We start from the raw sequence: 26,614 nt of genomic DNA on the forward strand, positions 1-26,614 counted from the left end.
AGGGGTCCCACCTTCTCGTCCGGCATGAAGTCCGGGATTCCATATCTTGGTTTAAATTTCAACACCGAAGTCACCAACAGGCCACGATGAGGTAAATTTTGATTTTCTTGTCCGAAACTTGATGGTGAGATACAAACTAGGATTTTTTTTTTTACATATTGTATGTGTTCTCAGTATACACCTATATCCGTATTACATTAGAGAAACAAACTTGTAGTCCTTTTTGTTTTTGATAGATGTTAAAAGGTTTTTTCTTTTGGAATTATTTTTAAAATGGAAAACCACAAAAGCTCTCACCGACTCTTTTTGATCAAACAAGGTATTGGAGGTGAACAAGGAACTGTTGATTACGGTTCTTTTGGCAATGTTTTTAGTGTCGCTAAATGAACAAAACTTAAATGGTTAAAAGCATATTACTTTTTACTCTTCAAACATGGAATGTATTAATGGTATTAGAGGTTTTTTCTATTGGCACACTAAAGTGCCTATTGGCACACCAAACCCTAGCAAAATTTAGGGTTTATCTACGCTGCGTATTGGTCAATACGCAGCATATTGGGTTAACCTTATACGCTGCGTATTGACCAATACGCAGCGTAGATACACCCTAGATCTCAGTGCCTGATAACCAATCATTGCACAGAAAACAAGGTTTGTCTATGACGCGTATTGATCAATACGCATCCTATTGTCTTTTACACAAATGGTCCCTCTTTTTTGATATATTTACAATTTGGTCCCTGATCGTTCCCTGATCTTTCCAGTTAACAATACGCTGCGTATTGGTCAATACGCAGCGTATATAAAACATCTGGAAAAATGGGGTCATTTGGGTGGGTTTGAAGTATCAAAAGTTTACCAGTTTTATATACACTATTGACCAATACGCAGCGTATTAGTTAACTGGTGTACAAAATTAGTCCCTCAGTTTCAGTTTTTACAAAAATAGTCCTTGACAGGGACCATTTGTGCCAATCTATGAAACATCAGGGATCTATATATATTTTCGACGCTCGTTAGGGACCTACGCGCCTTACGGTTCGACTTCGACTAAATAATAAAAATATATATATTTTAACGACGAACTTACTTTCGACGCTCGTTAGGACCGTACGCGCCTTACGTGCGTCGAAACTTCAGGGACCATTTTTGTCAATTTTCGAAACTTCAGGGACCATTTTTGTCAATTTTTAAAACTTCAGGGACCATTTTTGTCAATTTTCGAAACTTCAGGGACCATTTTTGTCAATTTTCGAAACCTCAGGGACCATTTTTGTCAATTTTCAAAACTTCAGGGACCATTTTGGCAATTTTTGAAACTTCAGGGACTATTTTTGTCAATTTTCGAAACTTTAGGGACTATTTTTGTAAAATTTGAAACTTCAAGGACCAAAGTGTAATAATAATTATAGAGCATAAATGGAAGGATGCGAAATCGAGCATAAATTGTAATTGTTTCCATGAATAAACGGATGTGGCATTCCCGGCCGAGTGGTTAGTGCGTTGCTTTGTGTACGAGAGGTCGTGAGTTCGAAACCGGTTAGGGGCCAGTTCCTTAAAGAGGAACCCCCATTTTTATTGTTTTTGGCACTTAACTGGACTAACTGAGTTCTCTAACTCAGTTAGTGGTCCCTTGTATTAAATGCTAACCTAGTTAGGATATAACTATGATTTAACTAACTAAGTTAGGTTTAAACTAACCATTTTAACTAAAAATCAATTTCATACGCTGCGTATTGGTCAATACGCAGCGTATATAAAACATCTGGAAAAATGGGGTCATTTGGGTGTGTTTGAAGTATCAAAAGTTTTCCAGTTTTATATACGCTGCGTATTGATCAATACGCAGCGTATATGGCCTTCCTTATACGCTGAGTATTGACCAATACGCAGCGTATTAGTTAACTGGTGTACAAAATTAGTCCCTCAGTTTCAGTTTTTACAAAAATAGTCCCTGACAGGGACCATTTGTGCCAATCTATGAAACATCAGGGACCTATATATATTTTCCACTGTAACCACCTTCACCCCCGTATCCACCTTCACCACCGTATCCACTGTAACTTTCGTATCCACCTTCATCCCCGTATACCCCATAACCCGGATACGATTGCTGCGTCGGGTAATATGGTTTATCAACAGGTGCATTCTCAGCACCGTATCCACTTTGTTGCACGTACGGAGATTCATACCCGTATCCGTAATCTGGACACACTTGATGCGCCGGGTAATTTGGTTCATCAACAGGTGGAGTGGGAGTCTTGTTCAAGTTTGGCAACTGTGTTTTTTGATCAACAGGGACTCCAGACACAACCTCCTCCTCCTCATTGGCAGCACCATGTGTCGTTAGAATAGCGATTACCGAAATAATTATCCTTCCAAAATGATGACATTTTAACAAGATTGAACCAAAAACTAACAATTCTTTACTGAAGAAGAAGATGAAAAGGAAAGCACGGTATATTGAATTGAATTTGATGGGTAACAGATATGAATGGAGGGATAAATAGACTTTCATCTGACATGTCAATACGCAGCGTATTGGCCTCTACTCACCGTATTACTTTATTCACGTGCCCTGGACATCATCGTATTAGGGTCAAATCAGTCTGTCAATACGGTGCGTATTGATCAATACGCACCCTATGTTAGACTGATTTGACATGGTACTAGGTTTGACTGTCTGGTCGTGTACCTACCACTTATATACGCTGCGTATTGACCAATACGCAGCGTATTTAGGTAACCCTATACGCTGCGTATTGGTCAATACGCAGCGTATGTAAACCCTAATTGTGCAGATAGCCTGCCTTGGTGTGCAAATAGTGAGAGCCTATAGAGATATAGACACATGAATAGGTGGATACTACGTAAAAAATCAAGAAACTTAGTTTTTAATTGTAAACTAATTAAAAAAGTACAATTAATTAAATTAATGAATATACAAATTAGCATTATGAACATTTTGAATATACATGAGTGTAAGATTAATTGGTGGTATGAACATGTTTAATTAGTTGTAGTTTGTACAACTTGTATTGTGTCAAGAACGGGACTCCCAGGTTGATTACTAGAAAACCCTTCATCGTGTGAGAAAATTTCTGCTTCTTGATGGAACACACTAATTGCTGGACTATCATTATTGTTGTTAGATTCCACAATTGCTGATTCTGGGACTGATGTTTTGGGTTCATCATCCCGAAACACATCAAATGTTTTTGCAATAAGAACGAGCTTTTGGCTAACCGAATGATCTTGTGACACCAATATATCTCTATTTTGATACAAAAACCTGAAGAAGAAAATCAGGAGAGCCGAGGTGGACGATAACCCGGCAATGAGGAAAACTCCCTTGAAGCTATCGAGCCTGAGCCCATCAGTGTTCATTTGAGGTTCCTTAGGCTGATCACAACTGGCGTCTTCTCTAAACCAATGGTTGGTTATGTTCATCATTTGCTTCTCTGTCACTTGCAGGATTGCCTTTGAAACATCATGGACCAGAGGGGACCCTACTGGAAATGCCTGTATATAGACACAATACAATCATTGTAGCGATCAAACATCCCATGCTTATTGAGGTTTTTCCAATTCACATGAGGCCTCATTACGATAGTTTGCAATTAAAACAACACACGATCACTTATGATTGAATAACAAATGAATGAATGAATCAAGAGTACTAGGAAACAATTTTTCTGATTATATCTTTGAATAACAGATCATACATACACCCCATGAGGTTCGATACTTTTGGTGGTTTTATATATGGAATGATACGCCATGTCTCTTCCACACAAACCGTTCTAACGTTTAATTGCTGTAACATACCTTTTCCTGTTTTTGACCCACTTCTAACCTAGCTGGACATACTCGGCCATGCATAACATACCAATACAAATACAAATCGTCTTGACCCATATAAATACTTAAATGGTCTTGATCCAAAAACAATAAACATAAAACATAAATGCAGCCTATGATTAAAAGATTAGATCTTCAACAATCATTGTCATTTTTCAAAAACCATACTAAACACAAATCTGAAGACTTTCAAAGACAACTACTAATTTAAAAAATAATTAAAAACGAAACACGACATCTTATCTGAAATCTTTATCTTTAGCATCGTAGCTCATTACGTACAATAATTATAAAATTTCTTTAACTCTTTCACTATACTTTCTCCTACACGTCGGTAACTTACTTACGAACAACAAACAAATAAGGTTTTTTTTTCTTTTTACTTGGCCTCTCTTGGTCCATCATAGATCCGTAGTTGATTTTTCTACGGATCATTAACAGATATTTGAAAAAGGTTGCCGCTAATATCAGAACCCCATTGATATGATATTGGTACACAAGAAGTGATATGGTCGTATCACTTTTTTTTCTCTCACCAATATGCCACGTATATATCATTTTTCAACCAACAAATAAATGACTTATTTGATACTAGTTTGACCAATATGACTCGTATCACTTTTTTGGACATTGGCCTATCCTCGTTGAGCTGTCTGTAATCACCGATGGATACATCATCGGTAACCACTAATGGACTTAGCTGAAACTTAATCTTACAAAACCAATAAAGGAATGGAATGGAATGAAACTTACAAAACCAAAGCCTGCAGTTTTGTGGATGGGACCTGTCATGGTATACATGTTACAGTATTTAGCCACAAAAACCCTAATATAAGGGAGCTCTTCCATAATCGCAGAAACTCCTCCGTTTTGACTTCCTAATTCAAGGGCATCGTGGTACTCCTCAAACGAGCTGTAGCTTTTCAATTGGGTATCATTAAAACCCATATCTTTCAACATATCCCTAACAAAAGAACCCTCTTGGTATCCTACTGATTCTCCCTTTCTCTTGATCTCACTGATGCCAGTGTAAGTAGGCCGAAGCTGTTGTACCGTTAACATTGATGTCAAGCTCGCAGCGTAGCTCGAGGTTAGCACTAGCACCACAAACACCCACACAATCACCACAAATCTCGATAAGTTGCTTATCAACTTCTCTCCTACATAAATCCATAATCAAATTAGTAAAACTTGAATCCGTGTGTATATCTATGTGTGTACAAAAGACAAAGTTATTACTAGAACCGAAAGAACAAACTTAAATTGTTCTTCAATAAATGTTTCATTTTAAAAACTTTTACTTCTTACATAAATGTGTATGCTATACATACAAAAATACCATTAAACTAATTTGTTCATATCTTTCTTTTCATTTTTAAATGCTTACCTACATGTGATTTACGCAAATGTAAGTTCTATATATAAACAAACTTATTTTTTCATATTTTTTCTAGAAAGTTAGAAGAGATTTATAAACATGGCATTTTAACCCCTTTATTCTATTTTATATTTCTTTTTCAAATTTGAAAAAAAATGAATGATTTACTTTTTTCTTGTAAAAACCTCTCTTGAGCGTAGAACCCTCCCCTATGTGTTGTAAATACAAACGCACCAAATATAATCTTACTTTTAGCAATCAATTGATTGGGTATAAAGAGAGACGAGGTGAGACAAACATTTTCGGGGGGGGGGGGGGATATTCCACGGTCCTCCCAACCGCCGAGGTGATCCCATCTCGCAGACCGCCACCCAGCAAGCCTGAGTCTGGGGGTAAATCCGCTACCGTAGGGGCATTGGGAACGAGCAAGACTCGAACCCGCAACCTCCGGGTTAGAATGCGGGCTGGTGGCCATTGGGCTGACACCCAATGGTTGAGACAAACATTTTCTATATCCCAACAGAAAGAAAAGTTGCTCTCCCATGCTCGATTTCTTTTTAATACAAAGTATAAATCATATAACGTAAATAGACACTTACTATGTGCATAAACAAGTGTGGAGAAGGAAAACCACAAGAGCATTCCCAGTTGTTTATGAGGGGGGCCTCGGAACTCTCCGTTCACGCGATGCTCGATAACCCATACTACGAGCCCGATGTATATGAAAAATGCACTGATTGTTAACCATAGCTCTTTCTCTAAGGGTTTCAAGAAGATCCATGCACTCTTTCTCTCATCTCTGATTGGAACAACCAATGAAACACCAGCCTCTGTGTATGGCAAAGTGAAAGCCACTCTATCCAAACGGTCTGCAAGTATTGTAATGTCTCCGACAATCGCATCGTATCCCTGTTACATCATTGAAACATTATAAACCAACAAAATTTATTCCACGAGTTCTAAGAATTTTTTTTTTAATTTATAGGTGGTTTAGAGGTTTTATAAGGTTTCTAGGAGTTTTTCGAATATGTTTGACAATTAGGTTAGGTAGCAAACTCATGTAAGTTTGCTGAGGTGGCAAGCGAGCTCCTCGAATCTAATCGGGGAGCCACAAGAGCTATTGTTGGCTAGAGTTTGCTATGTTTTTCCTTATTCAAGTTCGCTTGTCAGGCTAGTGAACTCAAGAAAACATAGTCATATTCCTAGGAATTCGTGTTGTCACAGAACACTAACCTCACACACAAATAATTACGTGAAAAGACAAAGTTCATTCAACCAACTCAAACATAATGTAGACACTTACATAAAAAGGAACCGATCAAAGAAACTGACACCCACGTACTCAACTACACCACTACTGGAAACATGACCCATTATCTAAAGGAAAATACTGAAATAATAAAAACAAAGAAACTGAAAAGTAACTGACAAAGTTGACTTGACCCACGACTTATGAAACTTCATGCATACGTCCAAATTAAAATCCACGTGCTATTAGTGAATTACTTCCAATAATTCGGTGCCTCTTTGTGAAACATGTTTCAAAAACCCTCTAGAACCGCTTATGAAGTCTCTAGACCACTATAAATAATAAAAGATGATTCTAAAATTATATGCAAATCATGTGTCTGATTTGATTACCCCAATAGAGAGATTGAAAACAAGATCATCATAGCTTCCTGCAGGTTTCTTGCCATCAGAAGTAACAAAAGGTACAAATTCAATTTTAAGAGCATATGGCAACGCGTTAACAACTGCGTTAAAAACATCAACACAGAAACCGGTCATGGTAACCTGACCGGTTTCTGAGTCGATGTCTGCATCGATAAACTGATCAAGTGTTGATGCACTTGTGTCTGTACTTTGTCTGTATTCGGTCTGTATATAAACGATGTTCTAAGTCTGTAAGTTGACCAAGTCAACCATCCTCCGGTTTGACTTGGTCAAACAGTTAGAAAGTAGTTGTCTGTCTCGAAGGATAGCTCCTCGAAGGATACTGTTGATCCTTCGAGGTAATCGAAAGATATGCTTCGATTGTTAGACCTCGAAGGATCATCCTTCGAGGTCATTGCTGATCATTCGAACATCTTGTCATCGATAGATGATCCTTCGGACCATCTATCGGATCCTTCGGACAGATCTGCTGTGTATGGGTATATATACCCATGCAGTGTGTTGTGTTAGACAGTTCTGAGAGTTCACATAGGTGCACACACCGAAAGAGAGAGAGGCTTCTTGAGAGCTTTCTGTCCGGAACTCACACACACACTTTGAGAGTTTACAAGTTAGGTTTGTAAACATTGTGCTTGTAACCGGAACCTTCATTTGCATTAATACAAGTTGTGTTAATCGGTGAACCCTTGTGTGTTGTGTTTATACTTGCTTAATCTCGGTTTGCTTGCTAGCTTGGATTCCGCACTCGCTAGTGGGTTAGTATAACAAGGTTTAGGTTCGTCATCCTCCGACAAAAAGGGACCTACAAGTGGTATCAGAGCTTGGCTCTTTACCTTGTTTAAAACCGGGTTATTCAAGTTCTTGGTGTGTGTTTGAACACTTGGTTTAACACCCGTTTTTGGTTGGTTTTTCTACACTTTTAAACTGGAAAACGTGTTTTAAACTTACCGGGAGTGTTCATAAGTGGGTTGGGTAACTTGAAAACTTGTTTAAGTGATTTGGTGTTTTTCCGGCGAATATTCCGGTTAAACTTCCGGTGACTGGTTCTAGGATAAGGTTATCCTTTTTGGGCAATCTTTTCAAAGTTGGTGGGAAAGTTGTCAGCCTGCCATACCCTTTTGCCGAAAGTTGACTTACCAACCCATCACCTTTTCACCAACCCGTCACATCTGTGTCAGTGTGTCAGTGCACATTCGAAAGATATCCTTCGACTTCGAAAGATATCCTTCGACATCGAAAGATCATCTTTCGATCAAGGAAGGCTCGATAGATCATCATCTTTCGACACATCCTTCGAAGTCCGAAACATATCTTTCGACCAAGGAATCTATTCGAAAGACAGTGTCCGAAAGATAAGGATTTAACTCGAAAGATAAGGATCTTTCAAAAGGGAATCCTTCGAGTTCTTGAATCTTTCGAAATTATTGTTCGAGATTCAACAGTAATCTTTCGAGTACTGTTGATCCTTCGAACAATAGTTGATCTTTCGATTGTGGTCAGTTTATTGTTAACTAGTTTCTGTGATTTCAGATCTTTCGACCAGGATTCTTTGGCTGTGTGATCTTTCGGGTGGCCATCATCCTTCGTGACTTTGACTTAAAATTCATTTTTCTTGTCAAAGATGAATCCGAGTTGGTGGAATCCTGCTCCAGACAGTGGAAAATATACCAGTTCTGGTGTTACTCCTTCATGGTGGGGTACACCGGCTCCTGATAGTGGAAAGTATACGTGTACAAGTCTATCACCATCATGGGCCGAATCTCCAGTATCTACATCTTCACAAGCAAATGCTTTACCATCAAATCAATGGGCATTAGTAACGGGTCAAACTCCGAGTGTACAAAGTATCTTATTAAGCGAAAGCGAAACAGGAAGTTTGAATCGACCCCCAAAACTGATGAGTTTGAATGAATATCCAGGATGGGCTGAGAGGTTTAAAACATATGTTCTTGGTCAAAATACGGAACTGTGGATACGTTTCACCACAGATTTCGATCAAGCCATAGAGGTTGCTGCTTCAGAGACTGCGTCATTTGCTGATCTTCCCGAAGATAAAAAGAAAACGTATGATCTGGAAAAGAAAGCATACGCCATTCTCACCCAGGCTTTGAGCAAGGATATTTATCACCAGTTTGTCAGCTTCAAGACAACTAAGAAGTTGTGGGACGGGTTGAAAACAAGAGGAGTAGGGAATGAAGCAACACGTCAGTTGCGTCATGATCTGCTCAAGAAAGAATTTGACTGCTTCGCTTGCATGGATAAGGAGTCTCTGGGAGACATGACAAGTCGTTTCTATCACCTGCTTACTGAGTTGAACAATTTTGGAGTTACAACAACTCAAGCAGAGGTGGTAAAGAAATTTGCTGATGCCTTACCTCCTCAATGGAATAGTTTCTTGGAAATCCTTAAGTATAACGGAGCGTTGACAACTACAAATATTAACGACTTCGTGCAGCTTTTGGAAAACAAGGATCAGGAGGAAACATTGAAGGCGAAGAGAGTTCCATTGCCACAGAATCCAGAAATGTATTATGGAACTTCCAGCTCTTCGTCTGCAAGAACTGGTTCACATGCTCCAATTCAAACGGCGTTTGTCACAAGCACAGATTGCTTTGGGAATCCAATACAAGTTCCTGTTAAGCCACCTCCCACCACAGACATGTATGGAAATCCAATCCAACCACCTCCACCTCCTCCTGCTCAACAACAACGTGCATGTTATGGAGGAACATCATCTGCTGGTCAACAATCAAAGCCAAATACAGTACAGCTCGACAGTTCAAGCTTCTCCAAAGTCAGTGTAGAAGTAGCCAAGGAACACATGGAGCTACTTAACACTATAGTGAGCGCGTACTGTGGGTTGATAGAAGGTCAGATTGGCAACATTAATCTGACACAGGAAGACTATCGGCAGATAGATAAAGAAGAGATGGACTTGATGGATATCAAGTGGGCCTTTGCAAGTGCTGTGAGAAGAGCAAAGGATTGGATGGAAAGTACTGGAAGAACCAGCTTGGAAAGTAAGAGAGACACCAAGTATGGGTTCGATAAACAAGCAGTAAGGTGCTTCAACTGTGGTGAACGGGGTCACTTCAAGAGAGAATGTGCAAAGCCAGCACAGCATGGAAACCAGAACCCCTTCAGAAACCAGGGCAACCAGCAGAACCAGAACCGAAATAGTGAACGTACGTTAGTGCCCGTCAACAATCAAGCCAACCGGGCACTTGTAGTTCAGATGGATGAAGGTTGTGACTGGTCAATCCAGTTTGGTGGTGATGCTCCTAATGGTACAGCTTGCTTTGCTCAAGTTGTGAAGGATGTAGTTAACACCAGTGGTGGAGAATCTTCCGCCAGTGGTGGTGAATCTTCTGAAGATGAAGACTCTTCTGGGTACAGCAGGAGTGTTGATGAAGATTCATCTAGGTCAGGCGATGAGAATGTGGGTGAGACATCTGGTGTCTCGGTTGATGCTGACATTGATGAACGTTTGGATGAAGATGCAGCACTAAGTGTTGGAAGATCTGTTCTGATGGATCAAGCTGCTTGTACTTCGTCTTCTCTCCATTCAGCCTTTATGGCTAATGTCGACAGTTCTTCAAGTCAGGTATGTGTCGATGAACCCATTGCTGTAAACTGTGATAACTGTGATAGCTTGCAGGCTAAATGTGCTGAGTTAGAGGCAAACATGTCTGAGTTGCAAGCCAAACATGATGCTATACAAGCTAGTTTGTTTGACTTGCAAGACAAACATGGTTCCTTGAATGCTGAGTGGTGTGCATTGCAAAGCAAACACGAGGCTTTGCAAGAAAAATATGATGTGACATTCATCCACAATCAGAAGTTGACTGTGGATCTTTCAAAATGCACAGAAGCCAATATGTTTTATGAAAACCATGAAAAAGAATTTAAGTCAATGATTGAGACATTAAAGAAAGATAAAACTGAATTGACTAAAATGGTTTCCAGAAAACAAACGGACATTAATTTGTATATATCTCGCCTTGAGATGATGCAAAAGGAAATGGCTTGTGTCAAAACTGAAAGTGATGCGATCCAGCTTAAGCTAGACAGTTATTTGAGCTCTAGCTATGTGTTGGATCACATCATTGACGTTCAGAAAGAAAAACGGGATGTCACATGCATAGGTTACAAAAAATGTCCACCACCAGTCAGACACAATTATGATGCAATGCCTGATGAGGAGGATAGAGTGTTCTTCGAACCATCTGTTCCTCTCGATGTGAAGGAGTTTGCAGCAGGACTCGGATACCAGAAAGAAGTATCCTCAGATTCAAATGTGTCAGCAGATACATCTGTAACTGCTGAACAGAAACAGGATCCTCCAGTTGAGGTTGAGGATGCTGATTCTTCAGATGATGAATCTGATGATGCTGCTCCAGCAAAGTCTGATGCGGTAGTCAAAAATGAGGACATACCTCTTGAGAATCACATTCTATGTGATCCCCCTGCCACACCCGCTAAGACTGTTGCAACTGAGTCCTCGTCTGAGAAGGAGTCGGAGAGTGTGACCTTGCTGTACACTTTGGTTGGTGATGATAAAATTTACTCAGACAAAGATTTTCCTATTAAGAACGTTAATCAATCCTTAATCGATAAAGTCTTTGAAAATTCGATAAGTAAGTTTTTGGGGAAGAAAGGACCACATGTTACAGTTACACAGTGTCCTCCAATCCCAAAGGCTGAAGTTCGAAAACAATTTGGCAACAAGAAATTACCAGCAATGCCAAAACAGCAAAATCACACCAAGCCCAAAGGAAAGGCACCGGCTCAAGTCCAGAAGAAGCCGAATCAAAAGAAGAAGAACAAGGTTAACTTTGTGAAATCGACGGGAACGGACAAAATTGAAAAGTTTGAAAATCAATCTAACTTAGATTTTGTCAAGAAAGCTATTGTCGAGAAAAGAAATGAACCAAGTAGTTCAAAACCTAGTACCTCGGGTTCACAAAGTTCAACATCATCGGCTAGACGATCACATGATTCTTCGGGGTTTGTTGAACGAAGATCATGTTTTGAATGTGGAACCATTGGACATATTATTCGTAATTGTCCATATCTTCATAAACAAAAAGGAAAGATTGATGATCCCCGTGGCAAAACTGACCATAAGCCAACTGTTTCCACAAAACAAGATCCCCGACTTGTAAAAGAAAGGGAAAAGAAACAGAAAAGGCAACAGGTCAAGAAAATTGAAAAGGCAATTAAAATCGATGTGGTTCAAAAACAATCTGTTGCTGTAAAACCAGACAATTCTACAACTTCAAACAATCAAGAAGTTAAAGTTTTAAAGAAAGACACTGGTAAAACAAAACAGACATGGAAACCTAAATCGGTTACTGAATCAGGGGGACCATCACAATTCACCAACCATCAAAGACAAGAAGTTATTGTCATTGATGAAAATGGAAGACCCAAGACCACAATGGCTTGGGTCCCCATCTCCAACTAATTCATTTGAGTTCATGTGCAGGGTGCTTCAGGAGGAACTATCAGTAGTCATTGGATTGTTTATAGTGGGGCATCCAGGCACATGACAGGCGACATGAAGCTTCTCTACGACGTTAAATCTATTAGAGGAGGTTATGTTGCTTTTGCTGGAGATAAAGGTGGATACATTACGGGTGAAGGAATGATATCTAACGGGATTGTCAGCTTTGACAAGATCAATTTTGTGCAACAACTTGATCACAATCTTCTTAGTGTTTCTCAAATCTGTGACAAGAAATTCTCAGTACACTTTGATGCTAATGGATGTTATGTGCTGAAACCCGGTTTCAAAATTCCAAAAGAATGGATTCTCTTGTCGGCTCCAAGGATAAATGATCTGTACGTCCTTGATATGAGCCAGGCTATTACTACGTCTGCACAAGCAACTTGTTTCGTTTCCAAAGCCACATAAAAAGACACTATCTCTTGGCACAGACGAATGGGTCACATTCACTTACGCAAAATGAATCATTTGGTTTCAAATGAATTGGTGAATGGTGTTCCCCTCAAAAATTTCCATCTTCAAGACGTCTGTGTTTCGTGCCAGAAAGGAAAGCAAACAAAGAAGAAGCACCCTACAAAGAAGATCAACACGGTGGCAGTTCCTCTTGAACGCTTGCACATGGATTTGTTCGGTCCTGTCAAGCACAAGAGTATTCGGGGTGATCAATACTGCCTCGTGGTTACTGATGATTATTCAAGATTTTCTTGGGTTGCGTTCATGGCACACAAGAGTGAAACCTTTGGTATTATCAAAAACTTGATCATTCAGATTGAGAATTTGTATAAGTTGAAGGTTAGGCGGATACGTAGCGACAATGGTACTGAATTTAAAAATCATTCCATGACGGAGTTCTGCACTTCAAAAGGTATTCTTCATGAGTTTAGTGCAGCTTATACTCCTCAACAGAATGGTGTCGCTGAACGTAAGAACCGCACATTGATCGAGACTGCTAGGACAATGTTGGTAGAGTCGCAGTTGCCCATTCCATTCTGGACTGAAGCTGTGGCCTCTGCATGTTACACATTGAACAGAGTCCTTACAGTCAAAAGGCACAACAAGACCTGCTTTGAGCTTCTTCAAAAACGGAAACCAGATTTGTCTTATCTCGAACCGTTTGGAGCTCCATGCACAATCATCGATCCTAATGGAAAGTTTGGGGCAAAAGCAATTGATGGATACTTTCTTGGGTATGCCACCCCTATCTTACGAGTCTGGAATCTAGAGACTAAAAGGATCGAGGAATGGTCTGAGGTCAGAGTACAACGACACACCTTGCCGGTCAAAAATCCGGGTCAACCTTGGATGTTTGAGTATGATGACTTCTTCAATTCGATCAATGTTGAAGCCGTTGAAGAAAATGCTGCGGCTAGGATGTTTTTCGAGAGTGACAATGCAACAGTTTCACCGGTGGTTCGTCCAATTCTTGTTAATCAAGAACCATCTTCTTCGGTGAACAATAATACTCTCAACAATGAGGATTTTCATGATGCAAACGAATTGAACGAATCTTCAGAGGATGATGAATTTCTAGATGCAGATCAGGAAGCTCCTACAACAGCAGTTCATGGTACTTCAGAGGGTACTCCTCCAGTGGATGCCCATAGAACAGCTGAGGCTACTGCATCATCCTCTTCGTCAATTCCGGGCCTTGAATTGGTTGTTGATCTTAACCTCAACAACCTGGGTATAAATGTTCCAGTTCCAGATAATCCAGAAACAAGGATTCATAATACCCATCCTCAACAAAACATCATTGGAAATGTGCAAAGTGGCGTTCAAACAAGAAACATGTTGCGAAACAACAACAATGCAGGCTTGTATGCAGCTATTCGAGAATCCGGGCAACAAAACGATTGGTCCTTCGCGTGTTATGTCTCACAAGAAGAACCAAGAACGTGGAAAGAAGCCTTGAAAGATAACGCTTGGGTTGAAGCAATGCAGGAAGAACTGCAACAATTCCAGAAGCTGGGTGTCTGGAAACTCGTAGAGAAACCTGCTGGATACAAGAAGATTGGTACCCGTTGGGTTTTCAAATGCAAAAAGGATGACCGCGGAGTTGTTATCCGAAACAAAGCACGTTTAGTCGTTCAAGGTTTCCGTCAGATTGAAGGAATCGACTTGTAACACCTCGAAAATTCATGTCCAATATTATATCGACACGTGTCATGAACTTTAAACGTGTAAAGGACTGAATTAGAAGGGCTAAAGTTGACAAACAAGGAAACTGCATGAATATAAGGATCCAGAATGTCAACAATGGATAAATATATTTTTAAAATAGCCCTACAAGATGTTTATACCTTCAAACGAATAAGTCATGGATCATACAAAACTAATTGTGAAAGAAAGTGAGGAATTACAAACTACAGGGGCTAAATGTGTCAACGTGTTTAAGCTATACCTCTGAGTGATCTTTTAGCGGACCCAAAGCTTTGTAATGATAAATTATACTCACAAGAATGTGTGATAAAAATTTCACGAGGTTTCGATAAAGTATGAGAAAGTTATGACAGTATTCGTATACGAGGGGTTAAAAGCGTCAATGTTGAAATTTAAGGCCTTTTGGGGTGATCACAAAATTAACCGGGGACTTAACGATGTTTGGTTATGAGTTGGAGTCCTTAAAAATCAAGTTAGAGGGCCAAAAGTTCAAGAAACAAAGTTAAAACCACGTTTAAAAGGTGCAGGGACTGAAATTGCCAGCTTTAAAACTGGTTGAGCTGGTAACCTAGGCACTCGCGTAGCGCGAGCCTGAAGCCTTTTGCCGTCGCGCTACGCGACGGCCTTCGCTGAACAGAAAGAGCTGGACAGCTGCGGGTTTGGCTGTTCCACCGCCTTAATCTAGTTTGTAACGATGTTTGGAGCTATATGTCGGTTTAAACCTCTAGCTAGGACACTTGGGATGATCTCTTAACATCCTAAAACACCTGGAAGCCATCAAGAACCATAGAAATCACTATATAAGTGAACCTCCCCTAGTGATCATAACTCACACTTGCAACATTCCATTGTGGGACTTAATCTGGAGCTTCCAACAGTAAGGAGAAGACTTTCAAGTGTAGAAAAGATTGCTAGGACCATTAGTAAGTCTCTAACTACTTGTTTAGTTAATTAATTTAGCTTAATTGCTTAAAAGTCAAACTTAGTGCTTAATCAGTTTGACTTTCGTTTTAATTACATGTGGCTTAACCACTGACCAAATTGAAAGTGGTTATGAAACCACATTAGTATAGGTGATTAACCCCTGAAAGGGTGTCTCCTAATTATTTCGTTTGACTGGTTAATTGTCGGGTCAAAGTAGTTTGACAAAAAGTCAAACTGGACAGAAATGACAAAAATGATTCTAATTAATAAACCAGAGGTTCTAAATTATAATATAACATTCTAATGACTCAGTAATGATTATATAAACATGTTTTATCAGTCCTAATCCGACAATTAATCATCTAAGGGCAGATTTTAACCAAAAGTCGCAAAAGCTTGACTATGCTTTGACTTTTCAGTTCTGACCCGATTAAGTTTGATTCTCCCATGTTTTAAGCTTCCATTAGGACCATATTATTCAGTAGTATAACCCTCTGGAGTTATATTTCATGGTTCCTTGTGGTTTGAATTATACGCTAGTTTCCGCTATTATGCTTATAAACGCCCATTTTGCCCTTTTGACATAGGAATGAGATTTTTAGAAATATGAGAGGACAAAAACCTTTGTTATGGATATATAAGATTGTCCCGAAAATTTGACATCAGTTCTTGGTCCCAAGTAGGAGTTATGCCCGATATCGTAATTAGAAGCTTTTAACTAAGTAAATTACGATATCTTGCATAAAGCATGTTTAAACTTGGTTTTTGACCCAAAACTCATTACCTACTGTTAAGATATTATTTTTAGGGATTGTTGGAGTTATTGATCAGATTATAAACTGATCATATCATAGAGTTCTTGTATTAATTCGATAAATGACGATAATACCCTTTTCACGCATAAAATGAGATTTACAAATGATTTGAATGCGAAACCTTTTCCTACTGATTTTATACATTAAATAGATTATTTTTGAGCATTCAAAACTAATCAAAATCTCAGATTTCCATAAAACCCCTTAATGATCGTCAATTAGCGATTTTTACGCTATTTAGGTGCATAGTATGGTTTTAAACCATAATTAACACCTAAGACTTGTTACCTACCGAATTCTTAAACAAATTTTAATATTATTATAGTAGGTATAAGTCGAGAACTCAGACTTCCAAAATGCCCGTAAAAGCATATGTAAAATGACCAAAATGCCCTTTCGGGACATAGTTTGGCCATAAATGGTAAACCTCACATATGTATGATATCTTACTGTTGTAATGAGATAAAATAAATATTTTTACTGATTAGAAAGGACCAGAACTTCAATTTGTTATAAAATCTCTTTTATAAATATTAAAATGACCAAAATGCCCTTACGAGACTTAAAATGGTTTTAAATACTTTTTGGGCATATATGTTGACATCCTACTGATGTATTGACATATTCTAAGCATAATAAAATATGGAACTTGTATATGATTCATTTGGTTACCCGTTACGCATTTTACGCGTTCGGATCGGTTTATGTAACTAGTTTACGTAAAAAATTGCCGAAACGGGTTTAACCTTATCGTTTTTGTCTCAAAATCCGGAATGTGTTTAGTTTACCCATATTATACAAGTATCCAAACTTGTTGGGTCTAAATAACGTTCTATTCCGGTCATCGCTTAATCTAGCGTGTCGTACCGCTTTAGATACTTCAAGCTAGTCGGTCTAAGTCTATGACTTAAATAAGACCATTAGCATTCTGAATTTGGTTATATATTACCATCACTCCAGACTAGAGCCACCCGGTAAAAGCTACCTGCATTTAGATAGATTTGGATACGACTGAGTTATTTTGCTGTGAATCAAGTGTTAGCTCGGGTAAATACTTTTAACTTATTTTCCCCTATACGGGCTTGGGATACGGTAGATTAATACCGCTTGGTCGGGTGTGGATCAATCAAATGCCGGATTGTGGTTAGTAAATCCACAAAACCTGTTTTGATACTGTTCTGTTAATGACTTAAACATTGGGGGTTAACGACCGTGTCCTGGATATATCCTTGGCTCATTCATTTGTAAATGGCCACAACTTATGCGCAGGGTGTAGGCATACACCGAAAAGATGCCAATAATAAATTATTACCCACATGTTGGGGATAACTCCTTTATGGGTTTTAAAAGTGGTGTGTCGTTTAATCATGTCTCAGTCTCTGTACTGGGCCCCAGATGTACGGTAAACATGTAATTCAGTATACAAGATTTTTATTAAGAATTGTCCCAAGTTTTAAAAAGGTTTTGTGCCTTGTGCACTCAAATCAATTTTCATAAACTCTTTTCAAATGAGTCGGTTAAAACGTATTTACCAGTGAAAACTGACGTATTTTCAAAAGGCTAAGTGGCAGGTACTACTCGTAATAGGCTGGGAGTTGCTCGGTGTCGAAAAAGAGGATCTTGCAAATCCTTAAAGATGCCATAAAGTCTGTTAAGCTTCATTTTATACATTCCGTAATGATCCTCATGTGGATTGATATTACAGACTCGTCTATAATAAATACTTTGATATTTTCAGTCGTTTGAGTTTGTGATAATATTTTTATTCCAAGACTTCCGCTGTGCTATTCTGTGTATGTTTGACCATGATGATATCAACTACGTCACTATACTCCCCACCGGGCCCACCGGTGATACGTGGAATATCGGGGTGTGACACGACTACAACGAAGTCTATGCACCAGTGGCACGTCTCGAAGCAATTCGAATCTTTCTAGCCTATGCGTCCTTCAAAGGATTCAAGGTTTATCAGATGGACGTGAAAAGTGCATTCTTACATGGTGTGGTTGAAGAAGAGGTGTACGTCGAACAGCCTCCAGGTTTTGAAGATTCTATCCATCCCGATCGGGTTTGGTTGCTCAACAAAGCTCTTTATGGTCTTCATCAAGCACCACGAGCTTGGTATGCAACCTTATCACACTATCTGCTGGAGAACGGTTTTCGTAGAGGTCTTATCGACTGTACTCTTTTCATCAAGGAACAAGATGGAGATCTTCTTCTGGTACAGGTATACGTTGATGACATTATTTTTGGTTCTACTAATGATGTCTTGTGTAGGGAATTCGAGCGCATTATGCAGGATAAATTCGAGATGAGTGCTATGGGGGAAATGACTTTCTTCTTGGGCCTACAAGTACAACAAACGGAGTCTGGGATATTCATCCATCAGACTGAATATGTTGGTGACATCTTGAGCCGGTTCCAGATGTCTGATGCAACGCCCATTGGTACCCCATTGCCAACTAATCACGGAATTACTCCAGATTTGAAGGGAGAAGCTGTTAGTCCCTCAAACTATCGCGCTATGATCGGATCTCTTATGTACCTCACAGCATCAAGGCCAGACATAATGTACCCAACATGCCTGCTTGCCAAATATCAAGTTAACCCGAAGGCCTCACATCTTGCTGCTGTTAAAAGGATTTTTCGTTATTTGAAGGCGTACCCTGACACCGGTCTGTGGTACCCTAGGGATAATAACTTTGAATTGGTAGCTTTCAGTGATTCTGATTTTGGCGGATGCAAAATCGACGGTAAATCCACAACGGCTGGATGTCAGTTCTTAGGAAATCGCCTAGTCACATGGCAGTGCAAGAAGCAGACGTGTGTAGCTACATCAACATGCGAAGCTGAATACATTGCTGCCTCAAGTTGTTGCTCCCAAGTTCTTTGGATTCAACAACAAATGCGGGACTACGGTTTTGAATTCCTAACTACTCCTATTTACGTTGATAATTCTGCTGCTTTAGACATCACTAGAAATCCTGTGCAGCATTCAAAGACCAAACACATCGAAATCAAATATCACTTCATACGTGATTGCTTTGAGAAAAGGCTAATCGATGTTGTTAAGGTCCACACCGATGACCAACGTGCCGACTTATTTACCAAAGCTTTTGACAAATCAAGATTTGACTTTTTATTATTGGTAAATGGCATTAAGGTCAAGCAAGAGTAAAACCAACATCGGAAAATCATTTTTGTAAATATCTTTGTGTGTTTTAAATTTGTCTTAGTTTATTGATTTTAGGGGGAGTAAGTCCAAAAATCGGAAAATCCAAAAACATCGAAAAATTTCAAAAACACAAAAACAATAGAAAAACAAAAATGAGTTTCCTGGCGAGCAAAAGAGAAAATGATAGTACATCAGTGGTCTATCCAAACCTCTTTAAACCCTTAAATGCAAAACGATAAGCAGCTCTATATAAGATGTATCGGTAGGCTCACAATCATTTTAAAGTGTGCAGGGTGATATAAATCTTAATCGACTGAAGACCAGGTGGGAACCATTCATTGGCATATGGTCTTAGTACCGAAATTTCGTTTGATAGATTGCCGAGGTTCTGAGATATTCGGTCTTTATGCTGCTTATCATCTGGGTATCATGGTTGTATCTTTTACCGAAAAATAACGGGGACGCAAGTCTAGATCTTCCATGATACTATACATACGTGTACATATTACATACTGCATTCGACCTCAATAAGTGATAAACAATCACATGTCCCTACAAATAAGTGATAAAATATCACATTTATCCGGGTGTCAAGTTCGTCTCTCTGCTGTACGGAAGTACTGACCTGTTCACGGACTTGCACCTGTGCCCTCATGCATACGAAAATCAAGTTCCTCATCAATAAGTGATTATATCACATAGGACTTGTTTTCAAATCAAAATAAGTGAGTATCTCACAATTTATACGGTCAAACAGATGATAATCGGTATACTCACCGGTAAGATGAACTCTCGTGCATACCTTGATACGGGAATGTGTCGTGATGTGGATGAACACCGGTCGGTAAGTATAAATCATACCTTAACGTATCCCCTCGCCATGATTACATCTGATAAGTTGAGCTTAAGTGGACAACAATACCGATAATTGTTATAGGATGCTTATCTTAATGTTAATTAACTGAACAACAAGAGTGTTTTGGCATGACCGTACACTGATATGATTCTCTTACCCTCGAAACTCGCAAAAAGAATGTCTGTAAATATTTATTTACTGCTTAACTTTTATTGTTTCTTTTAGACAGTTTCGTCGTTTGGTGCATATCAGCACGACATTAGCGGTGATGTCGTTTGATAACACTCAAAGGATTTTAAATTGTTGACTTTTAATTTCAAAAATACCAAAAAGATTTTAGGCGTGTTTTAATATAAACTTTATAAAAGCCAAAAAGATTTTATTTCTGCTTTATTTTCGATCGTACGATGTTGGAGCTCAAGTCTTCGTTACCTGAAACCTGACTGAAAACCGAATTGACTAAATCTTCATAAACGGTCAAAATTTGCATGTTTGAAAGTTAAAGACTAAAATTTGACAAATTTATTAAACTTTCAAACTGTCGGACGGTGTTTGATTGTGACATGGTCATTCGGGTGTCATTTGTTTATACTATATTCCAAGCAGTTGTTCTCATTACGCGTTTAGGTTTCTTGCATGTGCAGATTCTAAAGGCTAGGAGAACATGGTCGATGACAAGCCTTGGAATGAAGACACGACGAGAAGGCGCTCGAAAGATGAAGATGATCGAGTTGCCGCTGGCCATCATCAACACCACAAGGATCTCACTTCATAAAGATAAAGTCTTTTCACGAGCATAACTCAAGGGGGAGCTTATGTTAAGGAGGAGTTTGTCAACACACTTCCTACATGATACGGGTAGTTTGTTGATACTCTCTCGGCTTTGAAGACGTGAAGACTTTGAAGATCCTCCGACAATGAAGACTTGAAAGGACATCGAGACGAGTCTACAACTATAGAAGATAACGACAAAGCTACAGCCAAGGGGGAGTTTGTTGATGCACTTGTGTCTGTACTTTGTCTGTATTCGGTCTGTATATAAACGATGTTCTAAGTCTGTAAGTTGACCAAGTCAACCATCCTCCGGTTTGACTTGGTCAAACAGTTAGAAAGTAGTTGTCTGTCTCGAAGGATAGCTCCTCGAAGGATACTGTTGATCCTTCGAGGTAATCGAAAGATATGCTTCGATTGTTAGACCTCGAAGGATCATCCTTCGAGGTCATTACTGATCATTCGAACATCTTGTCATCGATAGATGATCCTTCGGACCATCTATCGGATCCTTCGGACAGATCTGCTGTGTATGGGTATATATACCCATGCAGTGTGTTGTGTTAGACAGTTCTGAGAGTTCACATAGGTGCACACACCGAAAGAGAGAGAGGCTTCTTGAGAGCTTTCTGTCCGGAACTCACACACACACTTTGAGAGTTTACAAGTTAGGTTTGTAAACATTGTGCTTGTAACCGGAACCTTCATTTGCATTAATACAAGTTGTGTTAATCGGTGAACCCTTGTGTGTTGTGTTTATACTTGCTTAATCTCGGTTTGCTTGCTAGCTTGGATTCCGCACTCGCTAGTGGGTTAGTATAACAAGGTTTAGGTTCGTCATCCTCCGACAAAAAGGGACCTACATCAAGCCCCCCGACTCGAACCGCGACTCTTAACATGTTCTTGTTGCTGACCGGGATCTCCCAGCCTTTAGGGATAACATGACTTCCACCGGGCCATGTAACTGGCTTAAGACCCTTTGTATTATTGCTTAACTTCTTTGAGATCCCATCAATTTCCGGGCTCCAAAACCCGATTGTGTTCTCCCCACTACCGATTATGTTCACTATTTCGTACACCGACGATTGTAACTGCCCGTTGATCACGTTGAAGTTGCCACTAAGCCCGTCAAATCTAAAGTTTCGGATCGATGAAAGGAGCCTTGTTCTCATATTTAAGGCTCCAGTGCCATCAGAGTCCCCTTTTTCTTTCTGGATCTTCTCTAGCGCCATTGCTAGACCAAAAACAGTATCATACAACCTTATTCCAGACATGTCAAGCTCTGTCACGTCATCCTCCGGATACCGACTCCGGAACTCCCTTTTCCATCTTCTCTTAAAGTCGAATAACTCACCCGAATTCGGGATATACGACTTCACACCAATCACTCCTTGCAATTGCATCATGTCATCTTTATGATCCAAATAATGCAAATGACTAGTGAGCCCTCCAGTTATAATCCAAACATACCCTTCATCCATCATTCCAACATCATTCACTTTCTTGAAAAACCGAGAAGCCAAATCAGGTAACGCGTGCACCACGAACACCCGAGTCTGCATTGTCTTGAGCTTGTAAAGTTCTGCAAGGATCCAATCATCTGAAACCGAAGGATATATGACAGTTTGGTACGTGACTTTGGTACCAATGTTCATCATGGCATCAGATAAATAAGGAACGAGACCTCTCCCATACTCACCATCTTCATACACAAACACAACCTCACTCCAACTAAAGTGTTTGATCAGTTCTGTAATCGGTTTTAGCTGTAATGTCGAATTGTGTGCAGACCGGATGAAGTAAACGTTGTTGTTTGGTGAGAGTGATGGGCTTGCTGCTGGTGAAATGACTGGAACCTTTTCTTTGTTACCAATATCTATAACAAAGTCTGCTTGTGAGGATGTCATGGGTCCGATAACCGCCGTGACTTGAACGTTTTTCATGAGGTCGAGTGCTGCAGATGCTGCTTGAACGTTGTTGTGTTTCGAATCGCGATAGTATGGGCGGATGACCGTGGTGTAGTTGTCGTGTTTTTTATAGAAATCGCTTATGGCCATTGATATGCAAGTTTTGAAATCAATAATCTCCTTCACATCCTATAAGTATTAGGGTTTATTATGTAATTAGTCAATAGTTAGTTTTATTAAAGTTAGATTAGTGATAGAAGTGCGGGGACTAGATATGACAACTTGAAAGATAATAACCTCTACTTGTTTGGATCGACACATCCAAGGGACACACCCTTTTCACTGATCGACGGCAGCAAACAAGTACACAGGGACGCAACTCTTCATCTTCGATTAAGAGCCACAAGATCAAAAGACGCAACCATTCGCGAAGAGACACGTCTATTGGATTCGCACCTCTTCAATTAGTATAAATAGGGTTAGATTTCTATTGTAAAAAAACACTCTCATTCATTCACTTGTACATACATTCAAGATTTGTATTCATTCAATTAAGGTTAGTTTGTGTTTATTTCATTCATTGTGATATTCATTGTTCGTTATCAAGATTCTGGGCAACAGTGGTATCAGAGCCTAGGGCTCAAATTCGTTTCGGGAAGACGATCATCAGGCGGGTGGTTGAATTCCCTGACAATTCTGATCACGCAGGAGGCGTTGATTGGGTTGTTCTTTGTTAAGTTTTAACATCAATCGCATCAAGCGGGTACGATTGTTGTTCGTTCGTTAATCGGTCATCAGGAGGGTGTTCAATTTTGATCCGATCATCACTGAGGGTGTTTGGATTCTGAGTTTTTTTTATTAATTCAAATCACGGCAAGAGGCTACGATTCGGGTTAAGAAGACGGAAGCAAATCTGAGAAGTTTGTATTCCGGTTTGAAGAAGCAATCGCAAATCTGAGAAGTTTGGGTTGTTTGAAATTTGCAAAAGACACAAAATCTGAGAAGTTTTGTGATATCAAAGCATCAAGAGGGTGTTCGGTTGAGAAGTTTAGTCGCAAATCAAGCGGGTTTGGGGCTGATTTTTGGTTTGTATCTAGAGAGTCGCGAATCAAGAAGGAAGAAGAAAAAAAAACGCAGCCAAGAGGGTTGTTAAGAAAAGTCAGAAAACGTGCGGTGAATCACGATAAGAGAAGTCGGTCGGTTCGCAAATTCCAGGTTCTACGTTCTATTTTTTCTGGAATTTATATAAGATTTAGAAATTGGTTTGATTCCGTTAGAAAGTTAGTGTGAATTTTTTGGGAATCATAGACTTCGGTTTTAAGAAAAAACCAAAGTATAGAAAGTGAAAATTGTTGGAAAAGAAATTATGGCGGATTCAGGAGGAGCCTCTCCGTCAAACGTGATAGTAATTAGAGAGGGTAGTTCGTTCTCCCAGTTTCAGTGTCCTATTTTAAAGTCTACAAATTATACGGTATGGGCAATCCGTATAAAAACCATTTTGAGGGCAAACGGTTTATGGGAAATGATAGAACCAAAAGAAAATACGCAAGCGGATGAAAAGAAGGATATGATGGCGACCGCTTATTTATTTCAAGCACTACCGGAAGATATGATAATACAAGTTGCAAGTTGCAAAAGTGCAAAAGAAATTTGGGATGCATTAAAGACTAGACACGTCGGTGCAGATCGAGTGCAAAAGGCACGTCTTCAAACGCTCAAAACAGAGTTTGAGATGTTAAAGATGAAGGAGGAAGACACTATTGATTCGTTCACTGCAAGACTAAATAGTATTGTCACGAGGGCAAGTGGTCTTGGATCAACTTTTGATCAACCGACTTTAGTACGAAAACTTCTAAGTTCTGTACCAAAAAGGTTCGTTCAAATTGTTGCAACCATTGAACAATTCGCTGATTTAGAAACAACGACGCTAGACGAGACAATTGGAAGGTTAAAAGCCTATGAAGAAAGGACCGGTTTGGTGGATGAAAACCCGGTATATAATCAAGAGAGACTTATGTATACGCGACGCGACAAGAACTATGGTCGTGGAAGGTGTTTTGGGAAGAATGGACAAGGAAGGTTCAACTCATCGCAAGACAAATGGCGTGATGGAAAGTTCAAACAAGAAGATGATGATGAAGATTCATCACATGATGCTTACAAGGGTAGAAGCAACCAAAGGAAGTTCGGGAAGGATTTAAGCAAGATTAAATGCTACAATTGCCAAAAGTTTGGTCATTATGCCTCAGATTGTCCTGAATCAAATCAAAGAGAAGAAGAAACAAATCTGGTGCAGGAAGACGAGGAACCAACTCTTCTAATGGCAATCAAAGAAGACTGCAATGATCTACTTCAACAAGCACATGATGGCAAGCAACACATGGAGAAGGATCAAGGTGCAACTTAAGGATGTTCGAGATTAGGGGGGTGAATGAAATCAATAATCTCCTTCACATCCTATAAGTATTAGGGTTTATTATGTAATTAGTCAATAGTTAGTTTTATTAAAGTTAGATTAGTGATAGAAGTGCGGGGACTAGATATGACAACTTGAAAGATAATAACCTCTACTTGTTTGGATCGACACATCCAAGGGACACACCCTTTTCACTGATCGACGACAGCAAACAAGTACACAGGGACGCAACTCTTCATCTTCGATTAAGAGCCACAAGATCAAAAGACGCAACCATTCGCGAAGAGACACGTCTATTGGATTCGCACCTCTTCAATTAGTATAAATAGGGTTAGATTTCTATTGTAAAAAAACACTCTCATTCATTCACTTGTACATACATTCAAGATTTGTATTCATTCAATTAAGGTTAGTTTGTGTTTATTTCATTCATTGTGATATTCATTGTTCGTTATCAAGATTCTGGGCAACAAGTTTTGCTCATCTTACCAGGGCTGGTATCCATATCTAGAATCACTCCGATTCCTACTTCTATGTTTGGGTTGCCATTATTTAGTGCACATAACAAGCTCATCACCATAACAAAGATTGTAAGGGTTGGAGACATGAAACTTGATGGAATGAGAGATAGAGAGAGACCAGTGTTAACCTTGATTTTTTAAGGAAAAAAGTTACATGTTAAGTATATAAATTAATGTTATAAACTTATAATATGACCACTTCATCGCAATCAGTCAAACATTGATTGGGTCTACTTCATGTGAACCACTTGTTTGTGTGACGACGACAAGACTTTTCATTTAAAGACCAAGAATCCAAGAATAATACGCTCATAACTAGAAAGTTTTAATGGCACGTAAGTAAAGAATCAGATTCATGTCTAATTAATACTTTCATGTGAGATTTCTTAGGATACTCGTGACCAAGGGTGTTAAAAACCGGATATTCGAAAATTTTGGATACCAGATTTTACTATCTAAATCTGTATCTGAAATTCGGATATCCGAAATTTCGGATACGGATTCGGATAGTGAATCGGATATTAAGAAATCCAACTTTTTGTCTAATTTTTATTTTTTTATTATTTTTTTTCATATTCGGAAACGGATATTTTTGGTAGTTTCGGATATCCGATTATAAGTTTTCGGATATTTCGGATATTTTCGGA

At 39.2% G+C, this 26,614-nt stretch overlaps 1 protein-coding gene across 1 annotated transcript; it reads right to left on the reverse strand.

Annotated features, from left to right (window-relative positions):
* Positions 1 to 1,996: 1,996 nt before the first annotated feature.
* Positions 1,997 to 23,180, reverse strand: LOC110892471 (glutamate receptor 2.7-like). The gene is made up of 7 exons (XM_035981191.1): positions 21,987 to 23,180; positions 6,881 to 7,069; positions 6,746 to 6,820; positions 5,839 to 6,148; positions 4,615 to 5,021; positions 3,031 to 3,522; positions 1,997 to 2,278 (listed from the first exon to the last, which is right to left on the reverse strand). The coding sequence occupies exons 1-7, from the start codon at positions 23,178 to 23,180 to the stop codon at positions 1,997 to 1,999; spliced, it is 2,949 nt and encodes a 982-aa protein (XP_035837084.1).
* Positions 23,181 to 26,614: the final 3,434 nt, after the last annotated feature.

The sequence above is a fragment of the Helianthus annuus genome, chromosome 12 (genome assembly GCF_002127325.2).
Source record: "Helianthus annuus cultivar XRQ/B chromosome 12, HanXRQr2.0-SUNRISE, whole genome shotgun sequence".
In the NCBI taxonomy this organism is placed as follows: Eukaryota; Viridiplantae; Streptophyta; class Magnoliopsida; order Asterales; family Asteraceae; genus Helianthus; species Helianthus annuus.

Excerpts from the sequence above, each read along its gene's own strand:
- LOC110892471 (XM_035981191.1), bottom strand. The coding sequence starts at position 23,180 with ATGGCCATAAGCGATTTCTATAAAAAACACGACAACTACACCACGGTC. Across the intron at positions 6,149-6,745 it reads GAGGCACCGAATTATTGGAA|GGATACGATGCGATTGTCGG; the intron begins GTAATTCACTAA and ends ATGATGTAACAG. Across the intron at positions 2,279-3,030 it reads TTCTTGACACAATACAAGTT|TTGCCAAACTTGAACAAGAC; the intron begins GTACAAACTACA and ends CAAAAAACACAG.